This window comes from Oncorhynchus mykiss, chromosome 6 (assembly GCF_013265735.2).
Source record: "Oncorhynchus mykiss isolate Arlee chromosome 6, USDA_OmykA_1.1, whole genome shotgun sequence".
Classification (NCBI taxonomy): Eukaryota; Metazoa; Chordata; class Actinopteri; order Salmoniformes; family Salmonidae; genus Oncorhynchus; species Oncorhynchus mykiss.
The window spans coordinates 73,598,454-73,613,873 of record NC_048570.1 but is presented as its reverse complement, the minus strand read 5'-3'; the positions used below and the strand labels follow the sequence as shown (position 1 = coordinate 73,613,873).

At 40.1% G+C, this 15,420-nt stretch overlaps 1 protein-coding gene across 3 annotated transcripts; it reads left to right on the top strand.

The window, feature by feature from the left end:
• Positions 1-9,347: 9,347 nt before the first annotated feature.
• Positions 9,348-13,867, top strand: LOC100135817 (salmon calcitonin-Ib precursor). 3 transcript variants are annotated; one of them, XM_036979100.1, is made up of 5 exons: positions 9,348-9,507; positions 10,229-10,319; positions 11,021-11,155; positions 11,863-12,955; positions 13,223-13,867. In XM_036979100.1, the coding sequence occupies exons 2-4, from the start codon at positions 10,234-10,236 to the stop codon at positions 12,050-12,052; spliced, it is 411 nt and encodes a 136-aa protein (XP_036834995.1). In that variant the 5' UTR covers positions 9,348-9,507; positions 10,229-10,233; the 3' UTR covers positions 12,053-12,955; positions 13,223-13,867. The 3 variants fall into 3 exon arrangements, with proteins under 3 accessions (XP_036834995.1, NP_001117685.1, XP_021460599.1); NM_001124213.1 differs by lacking the exon at positions 13,223-13,867 and having other exon boundaries at positions 9,451-9,507; positions 11,863-12,227; XM_021604924.2 differs by lacking the exons at positions 9,348-9,507; positions 13,223-13,867 and having other exon boundaries at positions 9,520-10,319.
• The last annotated feature ends 1,553 nt before the right edge of the window (positions 13,868-15,420 follow it).

The window sequence follows — 15,420 nt, the reverse complement described above, 5'->3', positions numbered from 1 at the left end:
GCTTCTATAAACCAATGAGGAGATGGGAGAGGCAGGACTTGCAGCATGATCTGCGTCAGAAATAGGACTGACTTCTATTTTAGCCCTTGGCAATGCAGACGCTCGTTGGCGCAATAATTGAATAATATAGATTTCTAAATGTATTTTGCAACTCTCCCGCACGCAATGCGAGCGGTGTAGTCAGCCTGTTAGGCCCTGCAGATAGCAGTATAGGTGGAGTAGAGGTTGTGAAAGGGTCTGACTGGGTCTAGAACGTATACGAAAACCTTCTTGCAACCACCACGGTTCTATTGTGATCAAATCAAATGTATTTATATAGCCCTTCTTACATCAGAGAAATACTCCAGATATAACAGACTAGCCCTAGCCCCCCGACACAAACTACTGCAGCATAAATACTGGAGGCTGAGATAGGAGGGGTCAAGAGACACTGTGGCCCCATCCGATGATACCCCGGACAGGCAGGATATAACCCCACCCACTTTTCCAAAGCACAGCCCCCACACCACTAGAGGGATATCTTCAACCACCAACTTACCATCCTGAGACAAGGCCAAGTATAGTCCACGAAGATCTCCGCCACGGCACAACCCAAGGGGGGGCGCCAACCCAGACAGGAAGACCACGTCAGCGACTCAACCCACTCAAGTGACGCACCCCTCCTAAGAACGGCATGGAAGAGCACCAGTAAGCCAGTGACTCAGTCCCTGTAATAGGGTTAGAGGCAGAGAATCCCAGTGGAAAGAGGGGAACCGGCCAGGCAGAGACGGCAAGGGCGGTTCGTTGCTCCAGAGCCTTTCCGTTCACCTTCCCACTCCTGGGCCAGACTACACTCAATCATATGACCCACTGAAGAGATGAGTCTTCAGTAAAAACTTAAAGGTTGAGACCGAGTCTACGTCTCTCACATGGGTAGGCAGACCATTCCATAAAAATGGAGCTCTATAGGAGAAAGCCCTGTGATGGCTAAGGGAAGCACAGGCAGCATCCCAAATTGCACCCTATTCCTTTTATAGTGCACTACTTTTGAGCATTGCTCTGGTTAAAAGTAGTGCACTATATAGGGAATATGATGCCATTTGGAAAGAAGCACAGTGTCTGAGGTGGATTCAGAACATCACTGCCTGGTGGCATCAGACAGAACAGGACTGACTGGTCAGGACTGGTTCATGGTTGTCACAGTCATCATAGCATGGGAATAATTGAAACCCCCTTAAAGAGTTACCCTCTCAAGCATTATGCTGCACATCCAGTTATAGTTGACCTTATGCTCTGTCCATAGGCTACTGGCATAAATTAAGGACATTAATAATGGGATAATTTATTAAGCGGTGCCTGTTCACTAACCACACACCTAAACACAGATCTGGGCCTGTATTTATAAAGCATCTCAGAGTAGGAGTGCCGATCCAGGATCAGGTCCCTCCTATGTCAAAACCGACCCTAGATCAGCATTCTGGTATGCTTTATGAATATGGGCCCAAATCTGGATCAAATAGTAGTGTGCCTGTTGATTCTGGAGGTCCTCTGTATCGACTGCCTGTCCACTCAGTGTGTGGTGACTTGCTCCTCATTAGTACCAGTGATGTCTGTTTACCCAGCCAGACATTCCTTCTTGCTGAGGCAGCTGGCAGAGATGCTTATTTTTTTCTCCAAATGTAACAAACCCGTCTCCCCAGACCTCACCCAGTGATTTGGATTTGTTATCGCCATTTAATCAGGACATTCAAGGAAACTGCTTTTCTACTTCCTGCCAGCCCCCCAGATACAACAAACTATCCAGGAAGCATTTTATACATCAATCAAAGACATCATTGAATTAACTTGTTCTCACTGTTGAATGGAAACGTCCACTTGTGACTGTGTTGGGAAGGGCAGACCAACAGACCTTGTGCTTACTGGAAATCAGCCCTACTACTTCAATACTGTAGGCACAACGTCAAATCGGTTGACAACCCCTTAAGATGTCAGCTGCTAATTTTCAGATTTACACCACATAAACACAGCCATTTTCACTGGACTATCTGTTGCTATCTGTTGCTGCCAAGTCATTATTTCCCTGGGTTAGCCTTGCAATAACCAAGTGGTGAGACACATAGCCCTCTATATTTAAATGTTTCAGGTACACTCCGATAGGTGTCTGCGTCACATACAGTATCTTCTATTGACATGATCTTCTATTGTCTGTCCTCGTGTGTCTGTTTTTCAGCATAAAGTACTCTGTAGCCACTTGATGATGATTATGATGACTGACCGTGTTAGAATAAAAAAACAAGGCTTAATCATGCTCACTCTCTATCCATCACTCGTCACTTGTCTGCAGGGATGTTTTGATGTGAGAGAGGAAGCCAGTCCCGTCATCGCCACCTCACCCACTCTTAAGATAGCCTTGGCCCGAAGGTTGGTTAGGAGACACTGCAATTGTGATGAATTGAGAGAATATTAGGGTAGCACTGTAATTCATGAATCATACGCTGTCTGCCGCTGTTCTTACCTCTTTCCCTTTGTCTTCTACACATCGTTCACCACCTCGTCTTTCTTCCTCGTTTTATAATGCACATTGAAGTACAGATTGAACTTGTATTTATAATATTACAATTATAATGCATTTATGTATTTATAACACCTGGATAATGAACTTCTTTCAATAAAGCGGTTCACATTCTCCACTGGTTGAAATTAAGTATCTCATTGAAATACTATCCTGTGTCCTCAGACATATGCATAGTTTTTTTCTGTATATATAAATTACAAATCAATCCTAGTCTATTGCATAGTTACAATGTGTAATCATTGAGGTCCCAGGAGCAGGAGTGGTAAACACTGTTGAAGTGTACAGTATAATTGTAATACATACATGCAGACACAGCATCATTCAAATAATGGAGTTTGATATGACTGAAAAATAATGCCTCATAGATTCATACCTGAACCGCACCTTTATTTGCCAAGGAAGAGTACATGATCAGTGAATATATTCAATGTACAGGCTACAATGTGGGAATCTCATGCATGGTAATAACTATAGTACATGTATATAGGACGTGCATCCTTGGCACAATGAAGTTATTACAGTGGAAGTCGGAAGTTTACATACACCTTAGCCAAATACATTTAAACTCAGTTTTTCACAATTCCTGACATTTAATCCTAGGAAAAATTCCCTGTCTTAGGTCAGTTAGGATCACCACTTTATTTTAATTAAGAATGTGAAATGTCAGAATAATAGTAAAGTGATTTATTTCAGCTTTTATTTCTTTCATCACATTGTTTAATTTGGGTCAAATGTTTTGGGTAGCCTTCCACAAGCTTCCCACAAAAAGTTGGGAGAATTTTGGCCCATTCCTCCTGACAGAGCTGGTGTAACTGAGTCAGGTTTGTAGGCCTCCTTGCTCACACTCGCTTTTTCAGTTCTGCCAACACATTGAGGTCAGGGCTTTGTGATAGCCACTCCAATACCTTGACATTGTTGTCCTTAAGCCATTTTGCCACAACTTTGGAAGTATGCTTGGGATCATTGTCATGGTTTTCGTAGGTGGAAGAAGGTGTGGACCAAAGCGCAGCTATTTAACTGAACACTGAAATACAAAACAACAACGTGAATAAACAAAGAAAAAAAATGAAACAGTCCTGTAAGGTGCAGAAAAACACTAAACAGAAAATTAAACACCCACAACCAAAATGGGGAAAAACAGGCTACCTAAGTATGATTCTCAATCAGAGACAACGAACGACACCCGTCTCTGATTGAGAACCATACTAGGCCAAACACATAGAAAAAAGAACATAGACTACCCACCCCAACTCACACCCTGACCAACCTAAAACAAAGACATAACAAAGGAACTAAGGTCAGAACGTGACAATCATTGTCCATTTGGAAGACCCATTTGCTTTAACTTCCTGACTGATGTCTTGATGTTGCTTCAATATATCCACATAATTTTCCTACCTCATGATGCCATCTATTTTGTGAAGTGCACCAGTCATGTGCAGTTGCAAACCGTAGTCTTGCTTTTTTATGGCGGTTTTGGAGCAGTGGCTTCTTCCATGCTGAGCGACCTTTCAGGTTATGTCGATATAGGACTCGTTTTACTGTGGATATAGATACAAAAGTATCTACAGTAAAACGAGTCCTATACTCCAGCATCTTCACAAGATCCTTTGCTGTTGTTCTGGGATTGATTTGCACTTTTCGCACCAAAGTACGTTCATCTCCAAGAGACAGAATTCTTCTCCTTCCTGAGCGGTATGACGGCTGCATGGTCCCATGGTGTTTATACTTGCATACTATTGTTTGTACAGATGAACGTGGTACCTTCAGCCGTTTGGAAATTGCTCCCAAGGATGAACCAGACTTGTGGAGGTCCACACATTTTTTTCTGAGGTCTTGGCTGATTTCTTTTGATTTTCCCATGATGTCAAGCAAAGAGGCACTGAGTTTGAAGGTAGGCCTTGAAATACATCCACAGGTACACCTCCAATTGACTCAAATGATGTCAATTAGCCTATCAGAAGCTTCTAAATCCATGACATCATTTCCTGGAATTTTCCAAACTGTTTAAAGGCACAGTCATCTTAGTGTATTTAAACTTCTGACCCACTGGAATTGTGATACAGTGAATTATAAGTGATTTAATCTGTCTGTAAACAATTGTAGGAAAGATTACTTGTGTCATGCACTTGCCAAAACTGTAGTTTGTTAACAAGAAATATGTTGAGTGGTTGAAAAACAAGTTTTAATGACTCCAACCTAAGTGTATGTAAACTTTCGACTTCAACTGTATATTCTACTCTATCCAAAGGCTTCATTAATGTCATTCAGACTTGATACAACAACTATGATAGCTGAGGTTCATAGATAGGTTCTGAACTAATATTCATACAAAACGTTTTAGGGTCCATACACAGATCGGGTACATACTGTAGCTAGCTACACATCCATAGGCATACAGTTATTTTTATCCTCCACTACACAATAAGCCAGTAAATAGTTAGCTAGCTATGTTACTTCAGCTGCATTGCTAGGCAAGCTTACACATTTATACATTCAATTTGCAGTAAATGCTTTGGCTAGCTAGATTCTTTACATTCACTGTTTCACAAGACAACACCTGGTTTGAGTCCCTAAAACATTAAACAACACGAATTACAAATTCATTCTACTAACATTAGCTAGTTGGCTAATGTTAGCAAGTCAGATAACTTGTTAAATAGCGATTTTCATAAATTAACTTTATGACAAAAACATATGCACAAACGTTTGTCTCTACATTAACTAACATATTCCTTTCATTGTACATGTTTTGCTTGACTCGTTATGACGTTATAATTACTTACATTTGGTTCCACCATAATGTTTTGTCAGCCATCTTTGTTGTGCCTTATTACTATTATAAACTGGTTACCAATGAAATTAGTGCAAGAAAAATAAACGTTTTGTCATACCCATGGTATACGGTCTGATATACCACAGCTTTCAGCCAGTCAGCATTCAGGCTCAACCCCACCCAGTTTATAATCACACTTATACAATGGGTGGGACTAATCCTGAGTGCTGATTGGTTAAAAGCGCCTTCCAGCCAGTGTCTATTCCACAAGTTACCAATAAATCTATGATGTTAAAATGCCTATTTACTCTGTTCCATCTGATTGCTCAATCCACTGTCTCATCAGCCAAGCCAGGCAAGTTATAAACTTGATCTCCACTATAAAAAGCATCTAGACATTATCTCACATTTCTTTTAGACTAACATTTAGTTTTCAACTGCAGAGATTTGTATAAACCTTGCTATCTGTCTCAGACATTTGCAACATTATTTCAATATTCAAATTCGATCTCCAACTGTCTCATAGTAATGAACGTCTAGGGGTCTGGAGTCGGGACGAGACAGGCAGTCAGCGTTTCTCAGCCAGTCGAAATCATGAATCAGCTGGCATCATTTTTATGGATATATACAAAGAAATGTTAATTGAAAAAAGGTCAAACTAAACAAAGTGCAGCTAATTTGCAGTCTTTACAGCTTCAGTGTTTGTAGTGATTGTGTTAGCTGTATTGTTGGTTAGCTCCTCTGTACAACAGTGTCCTGACGAGAGAGCACATGCCAAGCGAAATCGCGCCTCATTAGCTCATTTGTTATTTTTGTTTGAGTGTTTCTTGAAAATAAATATCATGAACACTTTCCACGCTGTGCTTTGGTCCACTCTTCCTTCCACGGACGACGAGCGTTACAGCTCACTTGTCAGGACACTGTTGTTCAGAGGAGCAAGCCAACAACACAGCTAACACAATCTCTTCAAACTGGAGCTGGAAAGACTGCAAACTAGCTGCATTTCATGTAGTTTTACCTTTTTTCAATTTACATTTATTTGTATATATCCATAAAAACTATGCCGGCTGATTCATGATTTCAAATGGCAGAGAAAGGCTGCCTGCCTGTCTGTCTCCTCCCAACACGTTCATTACTATTGGCAGCTGTGTAATAGTAATAAACTAATTTGAATATTGAAACAATATTGCAAATGTTGGAGAGACAGCAAGATTTATACAAATCTCCGCTATTGAAAACTAAATGTTAGTATAAAAGACATGTGAGATAATGTCTAGATGCTTTTTATAGTGGAGATCAAGTTTATAAATTGCTTGGCTGGGCTGATGAGACAGTGGATTGCGTAGTCAGATGGAACCGAGTAAATAGGCATTTTAACGTAATAGATTTAGAGGGTGGTAACTTGTGGAATAGACACCGGTTTTAACCAATCAGCATTCAGGATTTGGCCCACCCGTTGTATAATGTCTTCTGTTATATTCTATTGACTTCCGTTGTCTTCTTTGTCTTCTATTGACTTCCATTGTCTTCTATCGACTTCTATTGTCTTCTATTGTGCACAAACCAGCTCTAGTCAGCTACTCCCATAGGACTATGCACCCATGACTCACAAAGACACAAACAATAATGTAATTTCATAAATCTAAATATTAATACATATATCATAAGCTGCTGTTTGGTTCTCACAAGTATAATTTTAGCACAGGCCTTTAACTCGGTTCTCCTCATTATGCCACAGGAGAAGAGAGCCTCACCAGCCCCATGCAGAAAGAGAGAGCGAGCTGCCATGGCCAGGTCAGAGAGGTGGCTGCATCCTGCAGTGTGATCACACAGAACAGAGGAGCTCTGATTGATGGGTAACCTAGGCTCTGTGATTACATCTCATTTCCTTAAATCTCCCAGCAAGGATGCACAGTGCAAACTTTCCTGTGTCCACCAGAGATGAGGTAAGTTGCATTTCAAAGTGGATTCTAAATAACATCCATCCAATTCCCTAGCGAAGCCCTGACAGGACAGCCAGGTCAAGTGTACATGTTTAAGTCTGTAATCCCTGTGTCACCACAGTCTCCAGGTGGTCAAACCTTCCATGGAGAGCATCAAGTGGCGGAAGCTTGTGTCAGTCTCCAGTCTTTATTCCATGTAATCAAACATTGTCAATTCCCTACTTTTTTTAGGAGATGCTTAGCCTGCCCTACAGTATGTATTGAGTGTCATTAATGTTTGCATTCAGACACGTATGATACAGTCTCATTCTTTGACATTGAAATTATCTTTCCTAATTTGGCATTGATATTGTATTCCAATACCATAGTGTGGTATTGATTTGGGAGGCGTAATGAATGTGTGTTTCTGTCATCTCAACACCCTTTCAATAGATACAACCAACCTTATATACAGTACAGTGCATCATGTCACATGTCAGTGTTCCCTCCCTCTCTGTTCCGATAGACAATGATTATCTGTCTCCTGATATAACTTACACCAGGTTGATGCACCATGAGATGCTCTGACCAAAATAGATTGGAAAGGTTACTGTATTGAATTGAAAGTTAGAAACAGGGAACAGAAAGTTGAGGTAGGGACTGAGATGATGCATAGATATGTGGTCATGCTACATCTGTTCACATATAGTTAGGCCTTTATTCGGAAGTGGCAATACAGGCAAGCCTGTACGCCTACACAACCTCAGTTTCCACTGTCTCCGGGAGCACCGAGGGGGGTGGACCCCAGCTCTGTCCAATTTCCCTGATTTAGTGGTTCCGTCATAGGCCTTGCACTCTGTTCAATAGTACTAAAAGCCTCATCCACACTAATGGGGTTCCTCCGTGACGCAAAAGAAGATTCTTGGGCAGGATGCTTTACGATACCTTACCCAATAATGTAAAGTAAGGGGAACAAAATGATGCCCAAAGACCAACAGCTCGGTAATTAGGTCTGAGAAATTGGGCCGACTATTGTCAGCCACACCATCGATTCCCTGAAAAGAGCAGTTCACTGAGGAGTCAGTAGTGTGCTGTATGGGGAAGGGGATGGGAATTGATTATGGTATATGATGTGTTAACTATGTCATTGTTCCAAAAATACCACAAGACTAATGTCCAAGCATTTCACAGAGCTATTTTAAACTGCCAACATCTTTGAATTTATTATGTCTAAAAAGTTACACTAGTTTAAACTGCCAACATCTTTGAATTTATTATGTCTAAAAAGTTACACATGTCGTCCATTTTTGGCTGTAGAAAAGTCCTAAGCATGCTGTATATTCTGATAATCTGGTCATTATGGCAATCAAAATTAAGCAGCTTGACCAACTCAACAATTATGTTTCAATATCATCAATTAAAATATTATAACAGTTGTTATCAAATAACCCAAACATGTATATTTTACGTTAATATAACAACACATGATTGTGGCCTGATAATTCTGTAGTACATCGTTTCCCATCTCCAGTCCTTGAGTACCCCCAACAGTACATATTTTTTGTTGTGACCCAGGACAAGCACACCTGATTCTACTTGTCAACTAATCATCAAGCCCTTGACAAGTTGAATCAGGTGTTTTTGTCCGGGGCTACAACAAAAATGTGTGCTGTTTGGTAACTGGAGGACCGGAGTTGGGAAAACAAAGCACGGTGTAGTACACAAAAAAATGTCTCAAGAGTCGGAGAGCTGCAGTGTGCCTGTTTGTACAGTAGGTGGCTCTGCCAGCAAGGCCAATGAGGATGTATTATTCTCTTGATTCTTCAAAAACATAAAGCAATGGAACATTGTTGGGACCTTTAAAATATTTAGAACTATTTTAGGATGATTTCTGTATCTGCCAGTCTGATTTGGCCCTGTCCTCAATGCAAGTTGTGATATCAAATGGTGCAAATGACTAGCAGATTTTTGTGAATGGAGCATTTTGTGACAGAACAATGACGTAATTTGTGTTCTATTGTCTTTACTGGTTTGTCGTAACCGCTGGACGATACCTGATTGGCTAGTGGATGGGGCTGAACAATCTGATTGGCTAAAATTAGATCATTAAACAACTACTTAGTCAGTACAGAAACCCAAGTGGTAGATATATAAGACAGGACATTGTAGCAGGGTGCAACAGATTCACAAGTTGGTCTAAAACTTGAAGTACCTCAACTCATTCCATTGTTCGTCCACGAAAACAACCAATCACAGTAAGTAGAGAATTTAAACCAATTTTCTGTGTACATGATGCATTGGGCTAGCATGGATGGGATGTAATTTCTGTGGCTATTAGATATTGTGCTAATTCTTCAGAATGTTCCAGTGATGATAGGGGGGACAGAATGAGATGGCGTAAACTTTGCGTAGGCCATTGACCCGGTGTGAGATGCTGTTGAGAAATGCAGTTCAGATGGCTTTTCAAGGGTAGATGAGGTGATTGTGAGAGGGGGGCTAGGTTTAGACTACAGCTCATTCCACTAATGCATGGGCTCCTGTGGGAGCCACTGGCTGGTTGGCTGGCTGGGGCTCCAACTCATAATCTAGATAGTATCACTAATGCCTTCCTCCTCAATGTCTGGTACTGCGTCTCCAAGCCCAGCTCTTCTCTTCAGTTAGAGGGGAGCACTGAGACTAGATGGCTCACTCTGATAGCAGGGAACTAGGGAATTTGGTAGGACTGTCTCATCGCAGAAGGGAAGAGAATGCTTTGGGACAGGGAGAGTGAGATGGGGAGCTTCTTCACTCCCAGTAGAATAGTGAGCAACTGAGCTGAGATGGATGGAGCTTACATGTGATAAGTCATGTGTAGGGACAAACGAAGATGTTTGTTTTGATCCGAATTAAATGCTTGTCCTATTCTGCTTTGAGAGGAATGTGAATGTTTTTAAAGACAAGTTTCTGTGGTTGTGGATGTAATGTGTTTTACCGCAGGGACCATGGTTATGATGAAGCTCTCTGCCCTCCTCATTGCCTATTTCCTGGTCATTTGTCAGATGTACAGCTCACATGCAGCTCCAGCCAGGTGAGGATCAAAGCACGTTATATACACTGTAATGTCCAGTCAGTCACTGAAATGTATGTATAGACTACAGGGATATTAATTTATAGCAATCCCAAAAGGAAACGCAATAGATCCATTGGGATACTTCCATCTTTCTAATAGTAATTGTTGTTATTTCATGTCTTGGCAGCCACAAATATCTTATGCATGCTAATTTAAATTATTTTGTTTTCAGATAACATGATGTGATTACAGAAATCCATACATTACGTTACATTAAATGCCCTCTTTTCAGTAAAACGATGCAATTGGATTACGATATCGTAATCTAATCAATCCGGTGACTCATAAAGCCATTCTATGTATAACCTCCTAACCACTTCTATCCATTTGGAAACAATCCAACTTAATGCCACAGCAATAGGCTAAGATGATTGCTATTGCATGTAGAATATTTCCAAGTGGTTGTAGAATGCATGGGTGTTCAATATTCCGGATAGAGAGACCCTGGTCACCGTTCTTACTACAATATTGATTTAGTCATAAAGCTCTAAGTTGGCTACCTGTCAGCTTTCTAAAAGGAACACTTTTAGCAGATTGTTTTGAGTTTGGCTCGTATCCCTTAAAGCAGGAGTCAATGGCTTTTAGCTGGAGCAAACTCACACAACCTACGTGCTGGTGCAGTTCCAGTCAGATCAACCTAATCGTCAATGTGTTTTCAGAACTGGTTTAGAGTCTATAACAGACCAAGTCACGCTAACTGACTATGAAGCCCGAAGGCTACTCAACGCCATCGTCAAGGAGTTTGTTAAAATGACATCAGAGGAACTGGAGCAACAAGCCAATGAAGGAAATAGGTAGGTACAGATCTTCTCATCTCCACAACTTGTTTTTAACAACATTCATTTTCATTTTATCTAGGTTTACTTGGTGTATACTATATGGATCACACATGTTCCTATTATTCAAGAAAACATATAACCCCAAATGTCTTATTAATATGTGGCCAGTCCTTTGCTGCCTCCTGTAGCAGTCAGAGCTATGGGTATTTATTAAAGACAGAGGTATGGACATCGCCCAACCATCAACAGGGAAATCTAGAGTTAAAGCATATATTCTCTGTGATTATCTATGCATGGGTTTTGGAACACTTCATTTTAATGTATGCATTATTTAAACATTGTTTATGAGAAAGCCTGTTGCGGAATGCTAAATGATAAATAACCCTAAAGAATGGAAGAAAGCATGGGAATTAGTGCAAGAGGAATGGGACGCATGACAGCAGTTTGTTATAATTTAACTACGATGCTATGAACAGGATTGCCGCATGAGCCTAAGTAACTGAGGTCATTATAGCTATAGACCATTTAATTTCCTGTGTTGGACTTGATAGCATGACTTTAAACCGTAATTTTTTAATATAAATGCAAGTAAAAATTGACTTTGAAATGCATGATATTGGAATACAGTGTTATTACTGTAGCATGTGGATAACAGCAGGATGCATCTGCATGCCATGGTTACTATGAGCCTGTTTCTGCATGTTTGTCTCTCTCTCTAACAGCCTGGATAGACCCATGTCCAAGCGTTGCTCCAACCTCAGCACCTGTGTGCTGGGCAAACTGTCCCAAGAGCTGCATAAATTGCAGACGTACCCCCGCACCAACACGGGAAGTGGCACGCCTGGCAAGAAACGCAGCTTGCCTGAGAGCAACCGCTATGCAAGCTATGGAGACTCATATGATGGAATCTGAGCGGTCCTCCCCTCCATCAGCTCTAGTTAACCTGACCCCTCTGTTCCAGCCTAGCCTGATGATTGCTGATGCATGTGAATCTTGCTTGACCGACTGCAGAGAAACCTTGATGTCCCTGCTCTCTTTTTCTTTTGTTAAAATCCCCTTTTTGACAGAGAATAAAATATATACGTACAAAGCAGAGTCCAATCCTTTAGATTTAGAAAGTGAATAAGGATTTAGTAGCACTTCCCTATCTTAAGGTGTATGATATCCCTTTACTATACAGATAATTTACAATATATACAAAGTCTTAATCAAAACCAAAATTCTTAATCAATGCTTCTTTCAACCGTGACTAGGGTTCTTGTTTAATAAACATATTTTCCTTCTTAATTATTCAAGTGAAACAAAGCCTTTTAACATCTTTAATAGTTCACAACAGTTTGAACAATATTGGTGAAGCCCCAGTGTATATGCTATGTAAACGTAAATTCACAGTGCATTTGAGGTAAGTTGAATAACTAATTTGAGCTGAATCTCATCGTTTAGATCTCTGAATGTCTTTATTTTCAATTTGATGATATATTTTATACATTTTCTCCAGAAAACAGTAATTTATTACCTTTGTTCTTTTTATTGTAATTCATACATTTTGTATCTTTGTAATAAATCCTCAATTTAGGAGAGGTTTGTATGACCAGTCCTTTCTCTTCCTAAAAGCAGCGTTACAGCACAGAAGCGTGCGTGCAATACTGCCACATGTGTCACCCACCGCCTGGCTGACTTCCTGAACAGATCAGGAGGAATGGGCAACAGTAACTTCGTCCCCACCAACGTGGGCGCCAAGGCGTTCGGACGAAGAAGGAGAGACACCCCCAAGACAGCACCAATGTGAATGTGTTAACAGGCCTCAGGGATTTGGTATAACAACATTCTACACTCCTCTCTCTTCCCACTGCTGTGCCTCTAACTGTCAACCTCTGTCTGTATCTACTGCATCTCTAATGCTCTTTCCCCAGCCTCTGTCATTCCACATCTATTATATTTTAGTACTCTTCAGATAGTCTCTTTGTAACTTTGCCAGCCTTCAAATTTGGTCTATGTCTCATGGATGAATACAAGTTGGGAGTTAGAGTTCAGTAGAAAGGAGGATAACCAGTCATTTCCTTCCATTTTCTCTCCCTGCAGAGTATGAGTCCTTAAGTGAGACAACAATACATCCTGTCCTGAACCAACTACAGACAACTAGAAATGACAACTCTTCACTGTTTAAAAAAAACAGCCTTCAAACACAACACTGATTTCCTGCATACCTCTTGCATACTCTGTGTTTCCGATGTTCATTTGCTCTATGACCATGAGGAAATACAACCTAGAAAACATTACAACAAAAAATAAAGAACGCACTTCTGTTATGTCTATTTTCACCAGATCTTTACCCTGTACAAGCCAGTTGGTTCTGTCCCGTTTTGGCTTAGAGCACATGTGCAGTTTGATCCTGAGTCCCCACCCCTCCTCTCTCCTGTGTCAGCAGCACACTGCAGGGGTGCAGAGACTACATCAAGCTCTGCCCCCACAAGCTTCCCTGACCATGGCTGTGTCTTGTGCCTTGATGTAGACCACTTCTTCACATTTCATTAATTGTACAGTATGTTTGAAGAGTGAAAGGAAAACGATTGAAGAATCTAAATATTGTAACAATTGTGAATCTAAGCAAGATTAAAATGTATTTTAGATACATATGGGTCGGTGTACTTGTTTTATTCTGCAATGATCTATCTAAGCCCTTAGATCACAATATCTACTAAGCTAAAATATGGAATTGTTTTAAGATGGCCATAAAATGGATCATTTAGCCATTTGATTTAGAAGTTTAGGATTCTGTAGATATCAAAAAAAAATATATACATACAAAAATGATTTGATGAAACATTGAATTTAGTCTTTAATGCTATAGCCCATAGAAACACATTAAAGACCACGTTTGTATATGGCAAAACAGACAGTCAAAAAATAAATAATAAGGAATAAGGTTTTGAAGTGACTGTCCTATATCTGGCAATCTGGTCATGTTAATAGTGGCACATGTTGCTGTTTTTACAACCCGGTATTGGGTTACCTTCAGACTACTCCCTGAAGCTTGTGTGTGTCTTAGAGCATAACAACCGACACCTTCGTGTTTAGTTTGTAGCTCTGAATGTTCAGTCGAGACAGTCAGTTTTTTGAGAAGACCTCTTCAAAATGAGGACGTTTGCGACAGAGAGTTCAGCTTGTGGATGTCGTAGAGCCAAACAGTCGATTCTGGCTATGAACCCTGTAATGTGTGTCTTTCGATGGTGGTGATCAGGTTTTACACATGATTTTCGTGTCTGGATCCTCTCGTGTAGAAAAAGATTGCTTTCATAAGCCCCATTTTATGTAATAGGCATAACATTTATATCAGCGGAAAGAGGGGATTGAGCTACAACCACTACAAGACATCTCTAGCATAAACACACTTTCCCTTAGATATTCAATATTCAAATGATGTCACCTTGTGACGCATGGATGCGTCAATCAACTCTAGGGGATTTTAATCGTAAAGAGCAGACAGAGCTGATGGTACACGACATTTAACATTTCCAACATGATTAGTTTATTATGGTACATGACATTTAACATTTCCAACATGATTAGTTTATTATGGTACACGACATTTAACATTTCCAACATGATTAGTTTATTATGGTACATGACATTTAACATTTCCAACATGATTAGTTTATTATGGTACATGACATTTAACATTTCCAACATGATTAGTTTAGTATGGTACATGACACTTAACATTTCCAACATGATTAGTTTATTATGGTACATGACATTTAACATTTCCAACATGATTAGTTTATTATGGTACATGACATTTAACATTTCCAACATGATTAGTTTATTATGGTACATGACATTTAACATTTCCAACATGATTAGTTTATTATGGTACATGACACTTAATTAACATCTTCATTTCCAACGTATCATGCTGTACATGCTCAGATCATCAACATAGCCTTGATCACAATGCAGTGTTCCACATTATATCCCAAATATTCTTTCATTGAATTTGACCTAATGGTTACAGAACAAACATCACTCATTTATCCAAATGCGTGATTTAAGAAATGGTATATAGTGTTTATACACTGATCTTTCCAGGACAAAAGCAAAAGCCTATTTTACATACCACAACCAAATCCAGGACCATGTTGATATTGTTTACTCATTCTTACTCCCTAAACACAACAAATGAGTACCAACAATAGATTACTTGTAGTTTTTCATGTTGTCTGTCTGTAATTTTTTTGTAATGACTTGGTGCTGCCTATCTTGGCCAGGGTGCTCTTGAA

Bases quoted from the DNA above. Each gene is read 5' to 3' on its own strand.
- LOC100135817 (XM_021604924.2), top strand. From the start codon at position 10,213: ATGTGTTTTACCGCAGGGACCATGGTTATGATGAAGCTCTCTGCCCTC. The intron at 10,320-11,020 runs GTGAGGATCAAA...ATGTGTTTTCAG, and splicing joins TCACATGCAGCTCCAGCCAG to AACTGGTTTAGAGTCTATAA. The intron at 11,156-11,862 runs GTAGGTACAGAT...TCTCTCTAACAG, and splicing joins CAAGCCAATGAAGGAAATAG to CCTGGATAGACCCATGTCCA.